Here is a 25711-nt window from a genome sequence, read left to right on the forward strand (position 1 = left end):
ACGCATCGTCTTCCTCGGCTCCCGAGAGACAACCACTACACGTTTGAATAAACCCATCTGTTCTCAATAAATGAACTTTGAAAAATGAAACAAAAAATGTGGGAAAAAAAATTGTTTCAACTAAATTTACGATGTTTTACAACGCCCATCCCGGCCCGGGCCCATCCACCAATAATGTATTTTAAATTAGTCAACAGGGGGCGCTCTATCACATAACCATGCATCAATTTAATTCTGTGTCATGTGTGTGTGTGTACGTGTAGGGCCGACATGTATACATGCCAATCTTAGTTCCATCAGGCTTGATCAAGTGATCTGTTTGATTCCACAAACTATGAAAATCAAGCATTGATATGGCCGTTAGTGTTGAGTATTTTCACAACATAAAACTAAGGTATGTGAACATCCCAACATCGAGCACATTATGGTAGGATTTACATTATTTAAGTGAACTGGCGATCGTGAAGTTAAGTGTAGGGCCCCTGTTTTGTTTTGATCAAATTAGAGTAAAAAATGTTTCATTTTTACCCCCAAATTTCCCTCAAAAAATCAAACCCTGCCCTCTATCTATGACATACCTGTTTATTGAGAATGTCGCAAACTAGTTTGGTAGGTCCAATAATTTTAAAGTGGATTTTGTTCCCTTATTACATGTATTATAGGAACCGGGCCCTACACTTCCCGATTGCCAGTGAACTAGGGAGTGACTGTTTCATGTGTTTGGGCACACACACAGTTATTTATGGCAGTGGATATTTTGCCGGAGACGGCAAACCTTTAGTAAACGTTAGCTTGCCGGATATGCACTGAACATGCGCAGTTACTATTTTTTTTGTACTTGGACATTTTCCGGTGACAAATTTTAGTCTGGCTCCATGCCATTATCGTTGTAACTTCGTATTCACAAGATGGGAATCAGACCATTTTACAATTTCGGACTTTATTTCCCTTTAAAAAAAAATCCTCCAGAGCCACAAATCTGCAAAAGAAAATGTAATACTCTGCAATAAAATGTTTGAGACATGTTAAAATAATAAAAGAAGAATATTCTCATTTTTGGGGATGGGAAAAAAAACCATTAGAAATGTCGCCAGCGGGGATCGGGATCGAACGCGGGTCTTCCCGCTCATGAGATCCGTTGCTTATCCACTAGACCACAGGTGCTACACAACTGTTGGTGGTAATTTAATATATCTTATAATTCATCCCTATCTTAGAGAGAACAGCGCCCTCTGTTGATATGGATTGTCGCCAGCAAACCTTTAGTAAACGTTAGCTTGCCGGCATTACCTCCGGCAATATATCCACTATCTTTATTTATTTTCGATATTTGTGAGTCGATGCTTGCTTGTCGCTTACTAGTCCAGACAAATTTAAACATGTTAAATGTCATTGATTGTAAATCGGTGTACCGAAACATGGTCAAAACGAGTGTGCAAAGAATGTAGTATTCAGACGCGACTTCTTTGGTTGCGTCAATTTTGTGCAAAGTCCACAGAGCTTGAGTCGAGTGAAAGCAGTTTCTAACAAAATTGGAAATGTTTCTCAGGGAAAGATTTCCATATAAGAAGTTCACTAATTTTACTCTGTATTGACTAACAAGCCCCCAGATAGCAATTTCATGTCATCAAAGTCAATTTGAGCAGTGAGAGAATACAAGCATTTTCTTAGGAAACACTTAGAATTTTTCAGTCCACTCTCATAGGGTTTGTACACAGAGTGTTGAGTGAACTTCGTATATAGAAATCTTTCCGAAAGCAGTTTCTAACAAAATTGGAAATGTTTCTCAGTCCCACTCCCAGATTAATTTCAACAATTTTTGCAATGACTGACCTTCATTGAGATAATGTACAATGTAGGCCTACATGGGCATATTTTTAAAAGTGGTGTCTGGATGCAACATTCTTTCCCAATTCGTGGCTCTGAAGGATTTTTTTTAAGGGAAGTAAAGTCCAATAATATTGCTATAGTCTGATTCCCATCTCGTGAATACAAAGTCACATCCTTCGTGGCAAAAAAGTCCCAAAAGCATCCATTGTGCATGTTTGAGTGCCGGTACAACTTCAAAAACAGCGAAAACAATTGAGGACCCTGTCAAATATACACTACCAATTAAAAATGCACTTGGAGTTGGAATGGATAGTTGCTCAAAATATATTTTTATTTGAAAGTCATTGCCTGTATGTGAACGTCGGGGCTTGCGATAGTACTGTACGGCCAGATGCAGTCGGGCTATAATTGATTATATTAGACATATCCTTGATACATTTTTGTTTCACAATCAGGATAAAAATAATGTTGGAAATGTCTTGTCTTTTGAAGGAAGATTGAAAAAAATTTTCTCGCTTGTTTGCATTATTGAAAAATTTCATTTTTGTGCATGTAAAGTTGTGCATTTTGTTTGATCATGATGACTGCATCTTGGGATTTTTTTTTTTACTTCATATTCAATGTCACAAAAAACTACCTTTTTGATCTATCACTGGCACGCAATTAACCAATCGCGGTAGAATCACGTCAACCCAGCTTGTGAAATATTGTCCAATTGCATGACATACAAATGGATGCGAAACGTGCAAAATCTGAGACAAACAAAACGTAACGTACACAATTCCATAGGGGCGTGGCTAAGTCACGAACAGTGATAGGTCAATACAGGGTGTAGTCCCAAACAGTTTTATGCTGAATAACATTAACACTTAAGAGAAATGATGGCTCTATCCCATTCAGAGACAAATTCATTATTTTGTTTTACAACTTAGATGAGACTCTAGACATCTTAAACCTGTTCAGAGCTGCTTCAACTGTTTCCATTGTGTTCACAACCTACAGTACCCTTACAATCTGTAAGAGCTTTTGTTGTGGTATAAGTGTTGTCTTACTTTCAGGTCATGTTGTGTTAACAGGGTACTGGTACTTATATGCATACCAGTACATGTACCGGTACATCAGTCAGATGACAGGAATTAAGTCAAAGCTAGAGTATTTGAACTCAAATGGGAAATCCTCTTGTTAGAATGGGGTTCTCTAGAGTAAGAAATCTTTTGCCAATCAGAAGTGAAAGGAGAAAAAGAAAAGTCCTTTTTTCATTTTAAGTAAATCGATTCTGTAAATGAGTAATTTCCTCATCCAGTAACTTCGTGTAATTCAATTAACGTCGGCAATTTCACTTAAGACCATTAAATCACTCTCAGCACCCCGTGCGCTACTGTCTTTACCTGAAGGGAACAAGACTTTTTAGTTGAGTGGCCAGCGGGGCATAATGTGATTATGCAAATGCCATTTCTCAACGGGGGCTATGAGCATCATCGCTTTTCCTCTTGCCCTGCAAGTAGTGCGGGGGGGAAAAACAGGCAAGCATAGGGAGACTGAGTCAGCTCTCAAGAGTTTTTTGCTGCTCTCTGAACGGCGCTGCTGCACGTACATATGTGCGTGGGTTGTCGTTAGCGCTGCAGTATTTCTTGCTGCGTTGATGAAAAATCTTTTCTCCGACGCCATGTTGTGAGCGTCGTTTTGGATGGATAATTTTAAGTGTGGTTCGTGTGTCTTTGTCCCCGCGGATATCAGGAATGAAAATTTAAAGGTAAGGATACTTTTGTAATGATCATGTATTTGTTTTTGTTTTTTGGTCATGAAGATTTTTGGCTCAAGGATCTTTGTTGTCTTTTTTGCTTTTACAGATTTGATTTCATCCATGCATAAAAGCAATCTAGAAGTCGTGAATCATCCATATGTCTGTCTATGTGCAATATGTGATAAAATTATCTAAGGTCAGACAAATGTTTGATATTTGTGTAAAAATTGTGAAAACAATCTGGAATTGTAGGTTTGGGGATATATAAACGTCTTTGTGTGATATTAATTTGAAAATTGGAATTGTGAAGGAATGGACTTAGACTTTAACTTTACATGTACATAAAGTACATGGTGGTCAACTTATTTTTGTGTACTGCATTTTTTAATTTTTTAATGTTGTGTTAATTGTCTATTGTTGGCTGTTCAGTGATGGAACATTTTATTTTATTTGGATGTACTATTTTTCTTAAAGTATTTTTGTGATTAATTACAATTACTGAAGTGTTTTGACAACACTTTCTGCAGAGAACTGTCAACCTTTGGGTTGTGCCCATTTTTACAGCATTTTTGTTTTTGATGTGGGTGCTTCTGTTCATTATTCACAAAGCTCCAAGGATATGATTTAAGGAGGGACGAGAAATGTTTAAGTATTTTTGTTCAATAACTAGATTAAACAAAGAAGTGTATACATGTACATAACTTTTAATTCTACTTTTGTATTTTTGTAACACAGGTGTGAATGCAGTAGAATACAGCCATGCCGTAGCCAATCTGTCCTCCCTTGTCTGTGGGTGTCTGTCTATGTGTGTGCCCAACTATGCCAGCTATCAACAGTGACCACAAGTGGGACGTGTCAGGGAAGGGGACGGGCGTGGCTTGCCTGCCCCCTCCTACTAGATCCCTTCCGAGCAGTCCACCAAGAATCGAGCATCTCGAGCGTATGAGTTTGTCTGCGATGCTTGGAGAGTACCACCAAGACGAGATGCAAGGAGACCTGCTCATGACCTCTTCTTTGCCGAGCTATCCTCTGTCGAGCTTCCGAGCGACGGGGGAGTCGATGGAGATGACCAATGACCTGCTGGACTTGACCAAGCCCCTGCCTTGGGACCGGCTGAAGCGAGGCGCGTCCACCATGAGCCTGGACAGTCTCAACGAGAACTACATGGAGTCCGTGCCGGGCGAGATGGCCGTGCTCGAAGATCAAGACAAGACGCCAGTAGCCACCTGCACCTGTGGGAAGACCACCAACTTTGAGTGTTGGGTTCACCGGGTGCCCTTTGGAGGAGCTGGGGAGCTGACGGAAGAGATCAGTCAAACATGTCTGCAGCTTGTGAGGGAGCTGCGATCAGAGCCGTCAGGCTGCGATGGCCTCGTTCATGAACCGTCCAACGAAAACAAACCACATGACTTTGGAGAGTCTGACCTCCGTATGAAGTATTCCCCACCGACTAATCATGTCAGAGTTTCCGTTGACACCCCATGCAGCTGGAAGAGGGAGAGGTCATTCAGTGGTGATCAGCTTGGGGCTGATTTTGACACCCCTAGCTCCAAGTCGTCAGGGAGTCTCGCATCTGCACCATCTGTGCAGAGATCTGAGCTGTCCTCCAGCCCTGACAGCTACGACCTGCTCTACAAGAGCTTTGAGGTGGCTGTGGAGATGGACAGGCTGCAGTTAGAACGCGGCCAGAGCGAAGGGAGCTCAGTTGGCTCCTCCCTGGAGAGTCTGAATCGCACCTCACCAAAACTCCAGAAGGTACTCGTCCAGAAGCGGCGCAGCAGTCCGGATGGGTCTGGGGAAAGCCCCGCCGATATCACCAGCTGTGACTCAATCACGGGCAGCAACAAAAATCTGATACTTTCCCCAGGACGACAGGGCAACCTTCAACCAATGACAGTGGATAAATATCAATATGAGGTCACACATCTTGAAGACTCGTATCCTGTTGAAGATTCATCTCAAAAGGTGACATTTGCATCACTCGCAAAGAAGAAGAAGAAACCTGAAGTCACCACCCCACAAGCAGTACCCTCAGAGGCCACCCACTGGACTGAGCTTGTGACGTCGACAACTCCAAAAGAGGCGCCAAAGTCGTTGCCCTGCAAAATCCCAGTTAGTTCTTCCAAATCTGAGGTAGTGAATAAACTCAAGAGGCCTCACTCCCTTCCCATCCAGCTGAGGCACATTCAGAAGCCATCAAGCAGACCCCAGCAGACCCCTGAGCAGAGCCAAGGGGTTGCTGGAGGGGCAACTGTTGGTGTCAAGGGGGTCACAAGGACCCTGAGTGCGCCTGAAGGATTCGGATGCAGTTTTCCTAGATCAGCCGGGTCTGGACAGGATTCATCTCTGTCTAAAACCAGTAAGTTTTATACAATAGCAATTTAGACTTCTTAGTTTTAAATTTATTTGCTGTTCGGTAATTCCTTTACTTTATTCTGAATGCGCACTCTATCTCTTTTTGTAATCATCAAGCGTACTTTAATCTTACAATTTGTGTTTCACATTGTTCTTATTTCGTTTGTAGCTTCTTGGGTCCTTCCTGCTGCCTCCCAGAGCACCAGCGGTCTCTCGCTGTTGACACGAAAGCGACCCTACAACTCTCATAGCCTCACAACACCACAGTATGATCCGTCAGCAAACTGTGAGGGGAATGGAAACCCAAAGATGGCCGCTGGTAGTCCATTGATCAACAGCAGCATACACATTGGTGCGCACGGAACCAGAGACTTGAGTTATCATTTAAATTGTGGTGATAACGCACAGATGCCAGAGCGAGCAACAAGGGCCCGCATCCTGGCAATGGACATCAATGCCAACTTTACTGAACCCCAGGAACTGGATATGTTCATCCCTGAACACCACCACTTCATCCCCCAGGAAACAACGTCGGAAACTGGAGACCTCCATGGGGGAAGCCCAGCGTCCAGACCTCTCAGCCTTCTCCAGGACAGGTTGCATTTCAGGTCTAACATTGGGGCCGAATCTTCCTCTGATTGGGTCCCAGGGCCGAGGAGCTCTTGGTTAGACGTGAGCCGGAGAAAGTTGATGCCACCGAGAACTCTGGACTTCATGCAAGAGGAGGTTGGGTCACTCCAGAAGAAGGAGCAGGAGCCTCAGACTTGCTCCCGAGGCTGCAGCACAGACAGCCCTCCGGCGATGGACCCTACAAGCTTCCTGAAGATGCATCTAAAGATTTACAAGGAGGAAGATTTGAAAACCAAAGAGCAAGCCAAAGAGTGCAGAGACATTGGGGTGAGCACAGATGAATCATTAAGTGGAGTATTCCAGAAGGACAGTATCTGTCCCTGTGCTAGAAACTGTTGCCATGTTGCTAACACCAGCCAGTCAACTCTGACTATGGGATCAGATGATCAGAACAGCCACTCAGACGTGCCTGAAAGGTCTTGCCCAGATCCTGTAGATCGCACTGAAAGCAAGAGTATCTTGAGAATTACTGACGATGGATCCGTAGATGAAATTAAGAAGGTGGTACCACGTCAGGATTTCAAAGGAGGGAGAGAAGTGGACAAACAAACCTCAGAAAAGAAGACTGCGAGTGTCAGGGAATCTAAATCAAGGAGCAAAAAGCCAAAAGAGAGGAAGGGGAAGGACATAGCCCACGGAGATGACCGCAAGGAGACAAGCGTCCAATCCTGGCGGGTGGGCGGCAAGGGGAGACGTGGAAGCCGGACAATCGTCACATGTGAGGAGTCGCACGTCGCGGACGCCCTGACCAATAGGGTGGTCAGGATCCAGAACGTCGGAGCCTCAACACTGCCTTCCTCTACCGACAAGAAGTACATCCGCCATCAGCCCCTGAAGCCCATACATCAGGTAGACGAGGAACATCGGCAGCGAAAAGGTTGGCATGATATTGTTCGTGTTGGCTGTGGTATTCGTGATGGTGGTGTCAAGTGTAAGTGTTTTTGGTTAAATGCATGATTTTTTTGCGAAAGGGATTGTTTTAATTTGGTATTAAAAAGTTTGGTACATGTTTTTTAATTTTTTTTTATTTCTGCATGTTAGTTCAAATATTGATTTGGGTGACCGTGTTTTTTTTCCCCTTGTTGTGCAATGACCCATCATCCGTATACAAATGGTGAAGAGAATAGAACACAGTCGTTACGATTTGCATAAAGCCCGGTTCATACTTTATGCGAAGTGAAACTTGTGACGTCAACAATACGTTTGGAACGTCTTGTTGACGACATAAATTTCACTTCGCACTTTCGCGTGAAGTATGAACCGGGCTTAAGTGTGATTTCATAAGATGGTTATAACTCAATCCATTGAAATCCACATCCTAGTTTTTCATTATTTTTCATTATTATTTTTTCATGTGTTTATTAGAGTTCTAGGCTTTAGCCACTTTTATACATGCATGTGCTTTTAATGTACTGAAGATGTTTTTAATGTTCCAGTTTTCCTTACAGAATATGTCACTTGGGTTTACTGCACAAAGGTTTCAGAAAGGTGTCTATTGTCTAACAAAAAATCTCATGGCGATGAGAATTTTATTTTCTCTGATTTCACTCTGAAAAAAAGAGTTGCCTTTCATTGAACCCTCTCGAATCCGTGCATGGAATTTTAATAAAGTTTTCTAGACAATACATTCATTAACACATTTAGAATTATCAGGTTTACAGCTCATTCTTTGAAGTTCATTATCGTTACTCTGACAGATCTGTGGTCTTAAGTTTCTCCAAATGTCTCAAGGTCACTATGGTGCCATGTCAACACAATACACTCACCCAGTTACATTGTCCGATTACTCGAAGCCTTAAGCAGACTATTTTGAGGGGTAGTAAAAGCTGAAACTCGCTGTCACAATCCTTAACAAACCCTGTTAGTGCTTTTTGGGCAGGTGACCCGAGCAGGGCCCCAGATAGAAGCCCGACCGGCCCCTCGACCCCGATTGGCGGAGCGTAATTTGTTTAAATCTTGTTTATGAGTTTGACAGGAAGAGCGCGCCTCTGAGTAATATCCTAACAGGAAGGAGGGGGGATATAGGGTGCAGTCGAGCTACTATCAAGGTCTGAATCATTGATGCTAACCCCCTTCCCTCTCTCCCTCCCCCCCCCCCCTCCCCCCTCCAAAAAAAAGGAAAGACAAATTAGTTCTCAGCTTAAGGTCTGAAACGTCAAATTGAGTTAAGCTGATTGGTGTTTTTCGGTCCAGTTGTGAATGGGGCTATTTTTAGAATATAGTACATTTTGAATTCTGGAAAGTCAGTGCGGGGTTTCAAAAAATGCAGACCATATGTACGGGACATTCTAATTTTGACTATTTCCCGTCGCGCATCTTAAACTCGTTAAAACCATGTTCCAATCACAATCATGATTTAAACTAACTCCCTTTTCATTGGTCGGTGGCAGTTCCATCCTCTTCCTAATTTGTCAATTCCCATGTTTTGTCTCAAGACCTTTTTATGTCTCATTTGATAAATGAGGTTGACCCAAAGTTTGTGCCCCCTGTGATTCGTTTTATCAATTCACACTCACACAAAAAAGAAAACCTAAAGTCATTTACACTTCAAATGTTCTAGAAAAAACGCAACCCAAAACACCAAAAAAAACCACCCACATATGTATTTTAAAAAAAAACACACTTAGAATAAAAAATGTTATACATTGTACCAATACATAATTTCTTTCCATATGAAATTTATATTTTACTTTATGAACACTTATTGTTCATATCGCCTGCTGTCTGTCAGTATTTTGTTTGTGGCAATTCTGGTGCAGATAAAATTTTACAAAATGATGTACATTTAGGCTTACATGTACATGTACATACTTGTACAGACAAATGTAACAAATGTTCATGTACATGTACATGTACATGTAGTTAATATAAATTGAATGGAAATTCCTTTTGAAAGCTGCCCCATCGTTTTTCATAGCGAGGATACATGTTCATGCAAGGTGCAGGTTCAAAGTACATGTACTGTACATGTACGTGTACAGTACATGTACGCCGAGGATTTTCATCAGATATTCTCGCATATTTATGCATGTTATCAAGATGTTTAGAGCTTCCATCAAAGTCATGGGTGCAAAGGCCACAGGCTACATTCTTCAAGTTCCAAGAATCTTAATGTTGGGTTGCCCACTATGCAATGACATTGGAATTCCATAAAATATGGTATACATTGGGCAGGTGTGACCTCACGAAAGGGCACGTACAGGGAAAGCGTGTTCTTGCACAGAACCTCAAGAGATGCTCCAAAATAGCCTGGAGAAAGGTCACAAATGTTTTTTGTTAAATATAAATAAAAGGGAAAAAGGCAGTAATGTCATATCCTACAGCTTGATTTTAAAAAATTCTTTGTGTTAGTTAGATGGTTAGTTGGGTTGGGCCAAATATAAGCAGAAATTTGTCGTAACGCAGAATTCTTTCCAAAGTATCCAATTTGAATTCATTGTGATGTATGGGTTGATAGGGTCAATGTTGCTGGGATGCTAAGTTCACAGAGTTACTAAAAAACACAGAAAAGTTTTGCTTACATATTTTATGTTCAATGTAAAATGTACCCAAAAGTCCCCATGCATCCAGTTTTTGTGTGTGATGTACACTGCTTTTGACATGCATAATATTTCCCTTTTTTTTTTTTTTAATAGGATTTCCTATTCTTTTCTCCTATCATTTCCTATTATTTCCTCTGTTCTCAGCATTCCGTACTGTAGACATAACCCTTTTATGGGTCTCTGCAGGACACTTTTTCCTATATTTTCCTGAGGGTCAAATGCCTGTTATGACTGGCTTTCAGAATATTTTGTCGTGATAAAAGAATAAGGCTTAAAGGTAATATACAACATTTGCAAAAATCAAAAAACAAAACTACCAAATTATTATGAAATACCTTACTGGACTGTTAGTGAAAGACAGTCTTAAGCATCCTGTAAAATCATGGCACCTGGTGTGCTGTCATTTTCAAGAAAAGTGGTATTTTTGTATCAATTTCCAAAGCTGGTCGGCTGACATTTTTCAAACACTGCCCCCAAGTTACCATATTTACTGGTAGTTAGTCCACATTTTGTTTGCAATCGATTACACACCAATGAACGGGTACAAGCCAGCTAGACTGGTTCCCAGACCTCAACGTCTCTAAATTGCTCCGTTTCATCTTAAGTGGGGTCAGGGAACACTACAGGAACATGATTGTTTTTCTTGGTTTTTCCAGCATCTATGAACACAGAACTTCAAACAAGCCAGTGTAATTCTATGAAATACTAACCCCCAAATCCATCCATTTCTGAAAATTACAGCAAAAGCAATTTATGTTGTATATCCTTTAAGCTGCTCCATGGAATAAGGCTGAAGCTTGCATCCCATTAAATTATTGTCTCGTTTTTCTCTTGACTTTTAAAAAAGTAGTAATTCCTGAGTAATCTCCCCCTTTTTAATCCCCTCACAGCCCCGCCCCTTCTCTCAGCAATAACATTTGGTACAAACAGTGCAGGGGGTCTGGCCTGCATAATTAATGCATCCTTGTTCGTCCTCAAAACACTGTAGGAGTTGGCTCCCCTCCAGACTTTCTGCTTCGTCATGACCAGAATCAAATCAGGGGAAGAAAAAAAAAGAAGACAATCTTCAATCTATCAGCTCAAAATGTAGTGTTACCTTGGTGATTCATCAATTTAATTCTTTGTGTGATTTTGTAGAGAGAATCTACAAGGAAAATGCTCTCCTAGCCGTTATTGTTTTTGCATATTTTGGGTTGAATATACAGAAATAATAAGGAAAGGGGAGCACATACATGTACATCAACACAGAATGAATTTTAATTTCTATCGAATCTTATTTCTGTCATTATGTACAATGTACATTAGAACATCCCTTATATTTCTTTGGTTCTCATTTCGGACCGACCCAAGAAAAACAAAAACTTTTCTATTACTGCCAACCCAGTATGGAACCCCAGTAACAAAACAAAAAATGAATACAAAATAATGAAAAAAAAATGCAGGAAAACAGGCTCTGTATTAATATTTGTAAAGCTATGGGAAATGAATGTGGCGTCTAGCAACCAATGGAATCCCGGAAGATGAATTGATGTTGCCTCTCATCATATTAGGCATATATAGTATACCTACATGTACATGTATACTGGTCTGTAATGGCTGCCACTACAGCCAAAACATTACACGTTCGTGAGCTGCTTGGCGCAGATATAATGTGAGTCAACTCCATCTTGCCAAGAATGGTTTTATTACTTTACTCAGTGATATCAACTCATGTAAAAATCATTGCAGATAAGCAAAAAGCAGAGACAATACGCCCTTGGCATCATTTTATTTGGCCATATATACAGTTGCAACTACAAACTTTTTTCAATCAGATTTGATGTTTTTCCGACCGACCGACTGACTTTTTTTAAGAGGAAAAAATATGAGAATCATAGAAATAAAAAGGGACGTACACCCTTAGTTTGAATCCGACGTGAAGGTTAGAAGAAAAATCCACACAAAAAAAACAACACAAAAATCCAAAACACCAAAGCTGCTTCAAATGACAAAGACGAACATGCACAATCATGTAGTTTCAAGCTATCACATGCATTGAGAATGGGTTTATAGTACAAAATGTGTTCGGACAAAATGGTAAATATTTCATAAATGTCTGACATCAGACTGTATTTCCATTCTCTGTGTACACATGAAAAGCAGATGTCAACAAAGGTAATTTGTGGTTCTGGTTGAGTGCAGGCACTATGCGCTTTTATTGATGACCAGTCATAGTTAATCGGCTTCGACAATTACTGTCTACTTGACTGATGCGGCTCATTTATTGATTTCACGAAAACAGGTTTTGAGTCATTGCAAGAATGTTCATTTGCAATTTTAAAAAAAACCAGGTTTACGGGGATGAGAGTACAATTACGTAATGAATTTTTTTTGGCTGTCAAAATTTTCTTTCTGTCAAAAATGACTCATTTCTTGAAATTTGCAGTAATTCTTGAAATTACGTACAGAAGATTTGTGTTCATCTCATTAACTCTAGAAAACCCTTTTTATGATTGCTGAAAATGAACAAATTTACATCAGAACAAATTCACTGTGAAGATATTTGTGCAACATTAAATGAATTAGCCACATAATTTATTTTTTCATGCACACATGCTAGTCATTAAACATTAATAATCGCGGTGACAAGTCAATATAAGATGCCTGCTCTAGATTTGCATGCACAACGTTGAAATTATCGATTGCGAAATTACACCTCCCAATACCCGATGTGCAATGATGCCGCAACCCACACGGTACGAAATGCGTCACTGCGGGTAAATTATGCGAAGGAATGGAGCCGATGGGACGCATGCATCTTACAGTGCGCCTGCTGGAATTCTGTCCAAACAGTACGGAGGGAGGTCTCAGGAGGCCACATGAATAAAAAGTGTTGTTATCGCATCTGATGTGGAATCAGTTATTCATTTCTGGCATTGGGTAGGGTATTGTTTTGACTGTTGAAAAACTAGGCCTCAGTTGAACGTGGCTTGTGTCACATTTCTGTAACGGATGCTGATACATACATGTACATGAACTCGCAGAAAAGGAAATTATGTTTCCTGTTCTGCTTTTTATCTGAAATGAATGAACTGTAGATCACATGAGTACATGTATGACTAACATTTTGGCAGTGTTGTTTTCTACTCTGGTGCAATAAAAAAAAAACCAAATTACCGCAATATCCCTTCCCTCAAATTTTATTTCTCACAGAAAATGTACGTTTTGTACTATGCTTTTGAAAGAACTTAAAAACTGAGAACCAAACTACTTGTAATCCTTGAACTACCTGTATGCATGGCCAAAATTACTTCGAATTATGATTTAGTTGACATATTAGAGAGATAGAAACTAATAATGTACATGCATGTACGTGTACATGTAGTTGGGTAATTATAAGTGTTGGATAAAACTTTAATTCCTTTTCTGCGAGTTTGCATCAGTTCTTATACTGGAGACTTTTTTTTTAACCAAGTGGTCTACATTAATTTCAGTTTGCATGGTTGCATCCAATGAGTGATTTTCCCTCCATTAGTATTGATGTTTCTTGCATGATTAATTTTGTGGTCCCTGTATGCTTCCACGGTGGACGTTATTAAAGCCGTTATAACAAGCTGTGTGTTTTCATGCATGCACGTGCACGTGTAAGTGTTTTGATACCGGGATCAGAATACAGCCCCAGGCGATGAGTTTTGTCACGTCTGCGCTAGAGTTAACCATCTCTGGAATCGATAGACTCATTGCATTAACGGGATGAAGTCACGATACAGCCCTCCCCGAGGATCGAGGGGGGAAAAAAATCCAATTAAAACTGATCCATAGCGTTAAGTGCAGGACTTCCTGGGTGTAATAATCCTGCGATCATGCTCTCTGGGTTTGGTGAGCACCGGTTAAGAGACAATGCTATTTGAAGCTTGAAGCATGTGGTTACCATTTTTTTTTTGGTAGAATTTTTAATTAGTGAGATTGTCCATCTATCACAATGTCCACATGATAAAAAAAGAGCATGTCTGCAACCTATCTATAAACTAGTTTTTGGTCTCTGTCCTTTTGATAAAATATTCTGTGTTATTCAGTCATATACGCGTAAGTCTTCAGGACTTGTGTGGACTTGACGACAGTACTGTCATTTTGATCAATTCTCGGCAATCAAGTCAACAAGTTGCTCAGGATTATGGGTCATTTTATCATTTTAGGGTCCAACTGGCGACATTTTTTCCTGCTCCTATTTACGTTGGTACTTTTTAAAGTACCATTCAATTATCATTATTATTAATGACTTCAAACAATTTTTTATTTGTTGGGAAGATAGCTTGCTATTCACTCTTGGAAGATGACTGCATTATTTAAGGAATAAGGAGTGCATCATTATTATAAAATCATAGATGTCAGATGTAACAGGAACAGGAAAAAAGTGGACCCAAATTTATAGAATGACCATTATACATCCGTGCACACCTTTAAAAAAAAAATGATTGATTAATTTTCTTCAACCTGTAGCCTGTTCAAAATATGTTTGCGCAATATTTGTCGTAGCTCAGACTATACAGGTCAAGACATTTTGCTCTGTAAAAATTGCCCCAAGGTTTGATCTGTGTATTTATAGTTTGACATTCAACATTTCCCTTCGCTGGAAATATTCCGCATCTGTGTTGGCAGTTGGTTGTAGGGTAGATTGGATGAATGCCAAGATCTCATGCATGCCAGGGACGTAGTCAACAACGAGTCCATCACAAGTCCCTTGAAGTCCTCCAGTCCCACTTTGAGTCACAGACTATTCAAATGAGCTTTGACAAAGGCATTTCTATGTTTTGTTTATCCACTGTTTCTTGTGACTGTGATTTACCATAACTGGATTGATGGCCTTGTGGTATACTCGACTACATCTCTGATGCATGCGGACAATCCAATTTGAGTCCATCTAGGACACAATAACAGTTCTAGTTTGTTGTCTTCTTTCTCCAGTCCTGCAGAAGCTGTACAGTAAAGCTAACCAGCTGGCTGGCCCTCTGCCACCGACAGTCACCGCCTGGCCGGCCTCCATGCACTCCCGGGCCGAGCGAGTCCACTCCCTCCCGGCGAACCTCAACCAGTACCGCGGCAGCCAATCACAGTCCACCGTCAACCCAGTTAACCAATCACAGGCCCCGTCGGGTCGTTTGAGCTCGGGCGGTGAACCAATCAAGCGCATCCTCTCGTGGGACTCCGGGGCGGCGAGACGTGGCGGTGATGACTTCCAGCCCGAGGCGAATGGCGCCAGCTTGAAACAGCGCCCTCTGAGTCTGGATGTGTCCAGTCACTATGACGTCAGTGCCGACTGCCTGCCTCCTCAGGAGATGCAAGTTTCTCCCCGCGAGGCTGAAGATGAGGTTAATTTGGTACAGAAGAAAGGTAATATTTCAATACTGTATCTTTTGATTTTACATTATATGTGATGCAATCAAGCTAAATGAGTCGTTTGTCGGGAATTTTTATGTAGAGATCAGACCAAAATAGGGCCACTTCATCACATCACTTCATCACATCTCTTGGTGTTCCGACTTCCATAATTTTCGAACTAAAGATGGTATCAGCATGCGGTTTTCACATCAGTAATGCTGAGATTGTGCTCTTTTCAAATCTGTAATAAAAATGTTTTTGACCAGGGTCGACAGATGACTCGTGTAGCTTGATCGCATCACATATTTTTTATATATTGTTTAAACTTGCTTCTAGATGTTGAGATTCAAATCTTGCTTCAGTAAATCTTCTTTGTAAATTTCGCATTGAAAAGATTGTACATTGAAAAGATATGTTTTAATGTCCATTTTTTGTGTGTAAAAGATACCGTTTTTGCATTTCATACCATTATCTGTTGCCTGTGTCCATTTCAGCTCTTGTGACGTCAATAGAGTGCGCTGTTGAACACATACTCAGCCACTTCGGCCAAGCAAGGACAAAGACTTTGGAAGAAAAGGTAGGGGGAATGCATTCATTCATCAGACTATCAACAAGCTAAACTTGTTTTGAAGTTTGACCACCAATGTTGGTTCACTGTCCACTGTAAATATGTAGCTCAAAGTTGCCCAAGTACAACAGATTACAATGACAGGCTTTCATTACTTTGATGTTGTAGAGCTCAGCCACTATGTCTTCCAACGAAGTGGAATTAATTTATCAATATTGGACATACATGTAGCACATGTATACCATTACCTTATGACAGAGTGCGGGATTTCGGTTAGTTCATAAATGTTCCAGGCACTAATGACAAGGGGGTTAAGGGGATTTGACCTCCACCTCTACAAAATTGCTTGGGGATTTAACCCTGAAACATTGCAGGAATTTGTAGCAAATGTACCTAAACTTTAAAAATGAGGGATTAAAAGAATATGATCAGTTTTGTGTTTTCTTGCAATCTTTCATTGGGGAAAAAATCTTGGCAAGTCCTAATATTCAGAGAAACCTATACATTTTGAGTTTGTGTTCAGACTATGCTTAATTTTGCTTTAATGATACTTATTTTTGCCTTCACATAGGGTCGCCTGGGCAGCACCGCTCACAGTCCGGACATTGGCCATCTGATGCTTCACTACTTGTGTCCAGCCATCCGAGCCTTACTGCAGGACGGACTACGGCCACATGTGACCAGCTTCTTTGTGGGACGTTTGAAGACAACGCTGTGGGGCGTTGTGGAGACAACAGCTCAGCTTGGTAAGTGGTCCCCCTCAAATCTTGAGAAATCTTCCGGATATTTGTTAAGGTTTCGTTCGAGTAGCTCACCCGGAATGACCTGGGTAAAGGCAGACCAGAGCAGTGCTAATAAAATGCTCAAACCAAAACCATCACGATCAGCTATTGACAGAATGCCCCTTATAGACTGAGTCTTCCTTTGAGACGCACTGCTGCATTTCCGTCACTCGCAAGAATGAACAAAATTGGGTTGAAATTATGGCCTCTAAAGTTGCAAAGAGCTCCAGAAATATTTTTATGTTTAGACTTCAAATAATAAGACAAGATCAGTTTGTGGTAGCACCATGTGAATATATCTCTTTTCAGACCCACTCATACTCACAAAAGAGATTTATTCACATGGTGCTACCGCAAACTTATCTTGTCTTAGTATCTTTCCACCATGCAAACCTTCAAATCTCATCAGACTTCAAATAAGTTGTTGTTTTTGGGTCCACTTGAGCTTATCCACTATCGGCTGCCATATTTGTCCGTTTCTTGGAATGAACAGGGCATGTGTGTAATGTATTTCTGACCCTGCTCCCTAATACAGAATGAGCAGGGTCTTTGGTGGCTGACCAGGGTGAGGCCCCAGTATGATGTCAGAACTACTCGAATGGTACGGGGCTAACCTGAACCTATCTGGGTGAGCTATTGAAAGCATCCTAAGGTTTGCCAAAAACAGGTCTCCGGCCAGCAGCTGAATGTTCACTGCTTTCACTAGTTCTTAGCTGATTTTTGCTGGACACATATATGTGAGGTGTTATGACAAAATGAGATGAACTGGGCAAAGGCCATAGTGGAGAAAAAAAGTGCAAAAACAAAAACCAAAAAAACACTGGGGGGGGGCATTTTTTAAAGATTTTCATATTGACATTTTGGTCGGTCACTGGTTTTTGCTCAGAAAATGTTTTATGCGCTAAGTAAGATTCTGTGCTTAGTAGCTCCATGATATTAGCGCCAACTGTCTGCAGCTTCCTTAGCATAAAATAGCTGGAGTGCTTTCGACGTTCCCCAACAAAGTCCAGCACGTGGTTTGCATTATTTTAATGGAATCTGTACTCAACAACCCAGCTACTGTTGCTATTACATGGTGCTTACTGGCCCAGTTTTTGGTTCAAGTCCAAAAAAACATGTTATTGGTTTACTGCGCTGTGTTGTATTTTGGTAGTCTCTGAAATTTTGTAATCCAAAATGCGCTTGGAATTAGATTGATATTAGGAAATCAAAATGTCTTGGTTTTTGTTTTATGTGTGACTGCAGGTCCAGGCACCAGGCCCCTACACGAGCTCGTCAGGCACCTATCCCAGCAGACTTACCTGAAGACGTCAGACTTGAGAGTCAATGCATTCATCATGGGACTCCTCAAGTAAGTTCAGAATCATCGTAAAATTTGACATCAAAAGTTTGATCGATTCCATGTCTCACTTACAAATTTCCTTGCTTTGTATATCTTATGAATCACCTTTTCACCCACGTATCTTGGTTGGTGGGGGGGGGGGGGCACAGTATGGTAGAAAAACAATGTCACCACACTTTTGAATATTCAAAAGGTAATGTAATTTGTCCCTTTTGAATATTCAAAAGGTGATGCATAGCACCAGAACTTCTATTCCGTACTTTCATGCACACAGATTTGGCTGCTCAGCTTATCAGAAATCAACCCTGTGTTGGCAGTGTGTTTTTTGCCTGTGCGGGATGTCATCCATTATCCATTTTTCGTTCCCTGTTTTTCATGTTTTAAATTTTTTATTACAGCATCCGATGTCTGGAGCTGTGGCTTGAGCACATCAGGGACCATCCAGGTATGCTTGTCGTGAAATACTTCCCTTTTTTTTCCCCGTCATAGCATCTTTCTTTTCATAACCTTTGTGTTAGTGAATCAGACTTTGCTTATCTGAGTACTGTGTTACAATCCAGGAACCAGAGCAATGTTGCAATACATTGATAACAGTTTTTGTGTCGCCTAGACAACGTTTTGGGAGACTCTAACCATGGGCGTCGCCAGGATTTTTTCTAGAGGGGGGCAAAACAATTTTTTGCAAAAAAATGCTTGTATTTCTCAACACATTCTCGATTTATCAGTTTTAGAGGGGGGCAGGGACATTTTGCCCCCCCCCCAACTCATTAAATATACACCACTTTGTCTTCGCGCCTCTTTTTCTTTTCTTTTTTTTTTCTTTTTTTTTCCTTCCTTTTTGTTTTTGTTTTTGTTTTTGGCTTTTCCTGGGGGGGGGGGGGGGCAAGTGCCCCCCCTTTGCCCGCCCCTCGCTACGCCCATGACTCTAACCAGGTCCTAAATTCTGTATGACCGTAGACCCGTAGATTCCTAGACCCTTATATTAAAGTTTTGAAAAAAATCTATAACTTCTACATGCTTTCATGGATTTTGACGAAACCTGGATGCAGTGACCCTTGGGTGGGAAGACACAATTCCTCATCGGATTACTCAGGTCAAAGGTCATGTAGGGGTCATTAGGGGTCATTGTTCGAATATGCGTCAATTAAAGGCTTCTTTGTCTACAGAATTTGATGGATTTTAATGTAACTCGGATGGAGTGATCCTTGGGTGGGGATTCATCACAACTCTTCTGAAATTGGAGGTCAGAGGTCATCTGAGGGTCAGTTAGGGTCATTGTTTAAAAATGCACAAAATTTGACTTTTCTTGAGAACACAAAACATATAGGGATCGACCGCGAAAAAAGGCGCCACATGTGGTCCGCGGACCACTTGTTTTTTGAAGTTCTGTTTTTGAAGAACTTTCAACAGTTCCTCTTAGATTAAGTCTTACTGTTTTAGTTGGAAAAACTAGCTGAAATGAACGCAATTTAACACATTTTGTTGGCCTTGTTTGGTTGATTTGTCGCCGAACAAGTCTTCCTCTCTGTGACAGACTCAATCAGTGCAGCGTTAAGGCTCTCTCCTCCAAGTTCTAAGTACCCTAGCTGGGTGTTTTTGTTAGCGGAACGCCAGACGCTTATCGCATCCTGTCAGGGGGGTCAGCTCGGAGGGTGGGCCGGCTACCGAGAGAGAAGATTCAATCAGGAAATGACTGCCGAGGATTGTGGGTTGACTCATCCAGCTCGGCTATTATTGGCCGTGGAGGAGGTTTAAAGGCGTATATAGGATCATTCGCTTCTCTTGCAGTTTGTTCGTTTCCAATAATAACACCACTCACAGTCCAAAGAAGACTGTTCAAAACCTAACGTGTTGACGTTTCAGCTCAGTGGATATTACACTTTTCAAGAAAACAGTAAAAAAAAAAGTCACACACAAGCTTTTGTCAGTAGCACTCTTTTATTTCCCCAAATCAGTCAATTGACTGATCGTTGGAAATCACCTCCATGTCTTGATTTCCAACAGCAAGCCATATTCAGTACCAGTATGATCTTTAATCCAAGTAAGCTTTTGATAATAATTTGGACGGTTACTTTTGGGATAAATGCAAATGATCCTTTATGCCTTTAATGAGACCTTAACCCTCGCTATAGTCCAAACACTACCCCAAATCTAACTCAGATGAACGGCTAGGTGCTGTTGTCCTTATAACTTTTCGGTTACTCACGTTACATTTTCGTAACGTGAGTAACCAATTTTGTGCGTCTTGTTTATCATACATAACACAATTTTTTGGATGTCATCTTTGGTGCTTAGGTAGGTCTAGGTCTACTCTATCTACCATGGGGATAACAGTTATGAAACCTTTTCAGTAAGGTAATTACAGCCCAAGTTAACTCAAAGTACATAAAAAATGTAACGTGAGTAACCGTGGAATTGCCCATATGAAAAAATGTCATTTTCCTGCCCGTATGGATGAATTGACTTTGCTTTGTACATATGACAGAGCGGATGACGGACTGGCCCTTTAAAGCTCTTAAACCTGTGCTTTCTTCAGGATAGCTGACAATCCTGGCAAGCTGATGGCAATGGACAAATTTGACAGCAGTGACAGATAATAGCATGACTGTTGTCAATCCTCTTAATCCCTGTTACTACAGATATAGTCAGGAGCCTTTACGAGCCCAACGCGTTCCTGAGTCTCTGCAACGGCGCCACCAAAGCCTTCTTTGACCAGCTCTTGGTTGCCGTTCAACCACTCACGCTTCTCCCCTTTGATCTGGACTACAAGTTTGAGCACCAGCGATTGGTGCATCAGCTCAACCAGCAGAGGCAGAAGGAGCAGTTGATGGATCAGTACGCCAACAAGGCCAGCAATGCTGTCCTGACACAGACCCATGCCTCAGCGGGAGGGAGTTGGCTCAGGGGAACAGCCAGCTTGCTCTGGAGGAACCGGGAGGGGGCGCAGAAGCCAGAAGAGCCCTCTCCAACTGGAACAGTGACCTCATCATCGCTTGGGTTTCTGAAAAGCCTGAAAGGACAGAGGTCGGTCGAGAGAACTAAAAATAGTCGGTCCTCAGAACAACCTGTTCCCGGGATGTGGAAGACCGACGAAAATGCCACCCCTACCCAGGGAGTGGAGCAAACCAGAGACCTAGTTACCAATAAAGAGGCGGCCAGCAATTGGTCCCTTGATTGGATCAAAGGATTTGTGGCAGCCTCAAAGGAAGCAACCACTACTACTGTAGGGGTGAGCAGTACCAAGACGATGACATCGTCGGGGTCAACGTGGAGCAGATTTGGAAGCAGGTGAATTGGCTTGTATAGTATTCTTGGATAAAGATCCTTAAGGATCACAGTGTAAGACTGCTAACTGTACTACTGCTTTTTCAATGACTTGAGAGGTCTGTATGTTGCAAAGAGAGGATACCCTGTAGTGTACTCCAGTAATACAAGAAATATCTGACAAGGTCACAGGAAAAGATCCAGAATAGCTTTGCTACTTTCGCCTTAATGGCCGAACAGTGGAAATAATTGGAGGAAAGTTAAGTAATATCTTGTTAAAAAAAAAAACTGTATCACCAAGTCACTTTCAAAATGTGGGTTATTGTACCACAACATAATGTACTGTCATATCGAGATTGTTATGGTTAATTCCAACAGTTAGCCACTACCAGATGTAATTGAGACATCCCATGTTTTGGGGGGACTCGGCCAAGAATCGCTGGCATGTTGAAATTCAGCATTAGTAATCACATTGCCCCAAAATGTGCTCCTCTTGCGGTGAACTTGTTACGCATCTGTGACAAGCCCATATAGGTGTGCCAGGGTTTGCTGCCAGTCAAGACAGCAGACTTTAATTCCTAACATCCTGCCATAGATCAGCCATAACATTTCTGTGAAACACGAATTGGCCGCAGGCTTTATTGAGAATGTTTACTTTCCAACTGTCCTGTTTGCTTTGCGCAGTCAACTCCTGTTTTTTGGGGGGTTAAAGGATGGGAAGGGCGTAAGGGGGAGTATTCCACCCCCAACCCCCCAACACATACACACACACTTACCTTCCATACCTACTGTGGACATTCCTTTGTATTCGTGTAGTTAAGAAAAAGAGGAGATAAAATCATTTTAGATGCACTGTGAACACTCAATCCACATTTTTTATCCTGATTTCCTTGAGTGTTCCTCTTCATTTTGTGACAGAAAACCCTAACCCCAAAATGCCTCTATAACTGTTTTTCTAGAGAGGGGGAACGTAAGTGTGGACGTGTGCAAGTCAACAGAATGTTCACACTTCCTGCATTTTGTGGACCTCTTTTGTTCGCAGGTCCACAAAGAGTATGCAATGTTAGAGCAGACAGAAGCAAAAACCAAAAAAAAAAAAAAATGAAAAAAAAAAAAATAGTTAAAGATAAACAAATAATTTTTCTGATTTCTTTCTGAATGTTCTTTTCTTGAAAATTGCTTCTAAACTTCTTTTCGTCTGTCCTAGTCAGTTCACAATTAAAGTTAATTAGTGGGAGAAAAAAGCTTTTTGTTTACCTTCGATTGTGTTGCAGTCAAAGCGATTTTTCTGGAAAACCACATTGCACTACTACAAGTATTTTAGCGGTTGTTGGCTAAAATAGGACTTGAGCCCAATGTTATGTGTTATGGCGCCAATTTGTGGGATATGGCCCAATTTCCTTGAGGGTGGCTCCAATTTCCTTTTAGGCCCCAGTTCGTGGCTTCTCTTAGTTTGGAATTCAGGGCAGATACCCTTATGGGCTAACATGGTTAGCTCAAAATGTATTGGTAGTTACAGTGTAGTTTGTTTTAGTAGTACAGGTCGACAACTCTGTCCTTCAAGCTACAAAAATGTTAAGCATAGTATTGTCTTCTTATGTCTCTGTGCATCACCATTTTTTTTTGTGTTACGGTCAAAATCAGCAGAGGCTTGTACCAGTTCACGCCGGGAATATTTTGACAAGAACGGAACGAGGCGCGGGATTACTTTTTCACTCGACCTCAATGCCAGGCGGGTTGAAGCCATCACCCTTGGGCAGCACACTCGTATTTCTGGCCTCGCTCGCTGCGAGTGGGTCGCTGACAGATATTTCCGGTCTCGCTCCCTGCGCGTTTATCCATCATCCGTTCTGAATACTGCAAAACCCTTGCGTGTATACACGTCATCCGGCGCGAACTGGTAAAAAAGGGATAGGGCTGTAAAAGTCAACTGACTTTATGCACAAACAAAAACCCCTACCTCTGTGGCCTCAAGGGAATCCAGCAAACATTATTGCCACAATGGATTGAGTTGTGGCAAGACGAAAACATTTTAAGTTTCTTCTCACTTTGTGGTCTTCTTTTCCCGCCACAGCCTTTCCAAGGCCTTTGAGCGCATCAGACCTGACAGCACAGCCTCCACGACCCAGCAAACGTCAACACATCAAGACAAAGCACCCAACAGAACACCAGAGAAAGAGACGACTCTCTCCGGGCAAGCGGAGTCTCCTCGAAACTTAGCACCGCCAACCAGTCCTGTCTCTCCTGGGTAAGTGTGGTCAAACATGACAATCATTTAGAAAGTAATGTCAACATGTTGCCCAAAACAGAATCAATATCATCTAATATTCTTTGATTATTTACACTTTGTTTGTATCTAGTTTTGTTTTTATAGTATTTATTTTCAATGGACACGGAATGCCTCTTTAATTGATATTTTGGGCAGCAAAACATTCAGTCAACAGACAAAAGCAGGCAAGAAGTAGGCAAAGCTGGTTTTTCAATCACCTACAGTCAAAGCATACATGTAGCTGTATCAAGTAACATAACCAGTCACAGCCAGTCAGTCCTGCTTTATGTATCCTGGGAGCTCTTAACTGTTGAAAATAGTCACTCGATTTTGACTGAAAAGACTACTTGCACAGAACGTATGTTTACATAGGAGGGTTAAACAGCAGCAACTTATGCATCAAAATTTTAGGTTTAACCCATTAGTCCCTGTACTGCGCCAAACCGTACCAACTCGCCCTAAACCACCCTGCAATGTAATACATTGTAGTTTAGGTGTAAGTGGACTAAAAACCTACTATTGATAGAACTTTCACAAACCGCCGAAAAATCTATCCACTTCCTAGCTCTACCACAGCATATGTACAGGCTGGTCACCAACTACCAGAACCCCAATGAATTAAACCACATAACTGCCAAAACCTGTTGAAGGGGTTTGATAGATAGGGTGACATTGAATACTGCTACAACTTGTCTAGCAGCCGTCTTTAGAGGGCAGTGCCTTTGCTTTGCTGGGATATGCATGAGTGAACCTTTGTGCATTCATTGTTTCTAAACTAAATCCATCATTGACAGGCACTCAGCAGGGCTGACCCACCATATCTATCAATGTCAGTCCAAGCATGATACCCTCAGTTAACAAAACCACCACAGCCTGTCAATTGTACCAATATGAGCTTAACTTACAAAACTGTGAAAACCTGCCACCTGATATATTTTGACGGATAGGGTATCTCTCTCCATGTTGTCATTGAGAGAGGGAGGGTTTGAAGGCAAATTTGGACAGCCGTTTTTCAAACGCTGACTGAATCCCTGATGGTATGTTGTCATTCGTTCCTTATACAGGAGTCCCGTCAAGGCGCGTTGCCATCATGTGACCATGTCCCAGGAAGAGCTCAGCTTCACCAAGGGCTCCATCCTGACCGTGAAGCAGCAGGTGGATCCTGATTGGCTGATGTGCTCCCAGGGCGACCAATCAGGGCTTGTCCACATCGACTATGTCCAGGGAATGGAGTAAACCTACTCAATGACAATTCGCCAGCCTGGAGCAATTTCGGGTGCGAACTATAGTTAACCACAGTTCAACTAACTTCACTCGAGGGAAGGATGGTTGGACTACTTTAGTCGACTATTCGGAACGGGCACGGTTGCATCCCTGGTGACCAATAGCTGTGCACATAATAACTTACAGCAGAGAACCAGGATCAGGAAGTTTTGTGATGACATTTTGACCATCGTTTGACAAGAGGCGTTCTCACGTTGCTATTAGTGCGCATGTGTAAGTTAGGTCACAAATCAACCACTAGTCGACTAATGATCCTCGCCCGGACATGCTCCTGTCTGTGGCTTCACATTGTGACGTAGCAGAATTTGGGTGATTCACAATACTGTGCACCAGCAAGCTGTTTCATCACGGAGACCATTTTGTAACTTCAAAATCGAAATTCGTCCCTGCTTATTTCAGTTTGACGTTACGTGAAAAACACTGAGAACTCTTGCAAATTAAAATGTCTTTTTTTTTAAAAAGAGAACATTTCAATCTTTTCAGAGCTGGTGTCAACCAAATATGCTAGTAATGCACAATATTTTTCAATGTTCATGAAATGGAAATCAATCTTTTTGATCCGGTTTATTCACTGTGGGTATGGCAGGATTTGCACCAACAGCAAGTGCTATGTATTGTGAATGGCCTGAATTGCGGAGTCTTCATTTTGGTGACATTACAAAATCAAGTTTGTTTTGGTTAGTTTTAGTTTGTTTTTGTCCAAAGTTCTGTTCAGGGTAGTCTTCACTTTGATGTGTTTTTGT

General features: G+C 41.5%; 1 protein-coding gene across 4 annotated transcripts; it reads left to right on the top strand.

Annotated features, from left to right (window-relative positions):
* Positions 1 to 109: 109 nt before the first annotated feature.
* Positions 110 to 25160, top strand: LOC119745667. Of its 4 annotated transcripts, none has more exons than XM_038222193.1 (11): positions 110 to 394; positions 4310 to 5933; positions 6099 to 7490; positions 15046 to 15471; positions 15954 to 16036; positions 16599 to 16773; positions 18055 to 18160; positions 18550 to 18596; positions 20791 to 21439; positions 23490 to 23663; positions 24749 to 25160. In XM_038222193.1, exons 2-11 carry the CDS (start codon positions 4394 to 4396, stop codon positions 24918 to 24920), a joined length of 4764 nt encoding a protein of 1587 aa, XP_038078121.1. In that variant the 5' UTR covers positions 110 to 394; positions 4310 to 4393; the 3' UTR covers positions 24921 to 25160. The 4 variants fall into 4 exon arrangements, with proteins under 4 accessions (XP_038078121.1, XP_038078120.1, XP_038078123.1 ...); XM_038222192.1 differs by lacking the exon at positions 110 to 394 and adding an exon at positions 2953 to 3583; XM_038222195.1 differs by lacking the exon at positions 110 to 394 and adding an exon at positions 2953 to 3583 and having other exon boundaries at positions 6099 to 7436.
* The last annotated feature ends 551 nt before the right edge of the window (positions 25161 to 25711 follow it).

The sequence above is a fragment of the Patiria miniata genome, unplaced genomic scaffold, assembly GCF_015706575.1.
Source record: "Patiria miniata isolate m_02_andy unplaced genomic scaffold, ASM1570657v1 HiC_scaffold_7, whole genome shotgun sequence".
NCBI classification, from domain to species: Eukaryota; Metazoa; Echinodermata; class Asteroidea; order Valvatida; family Asterinidae; genus Patiria; species Patiria miniata.

Excerpts from the sequence above, each read along its gene's own strand:
- LOC119745667 (XM_038222193.1), top strand. The coding sequence starts at position 4,394 with ATGCCAGCTATCAACAGTGACCACAAGTGGGACGTGTCAGGGAAGGGG. Across the intron at positions 7,491-15,045 it reads TCGTGATGGTGGTGTCAAGT|TCCTGCAGAAGCTGTACAGT; the intron begins GTAAGTGTTTTT and ends TTCTTTCTCCAG. Across the intron at positions 18,597-20,790 it reads GCACATCAGGGACCATCCAG|ATATAGTCAGGAGCCTTTAC; the intron begins GTATGCTTGTCG and ends CTGTTACTACAG.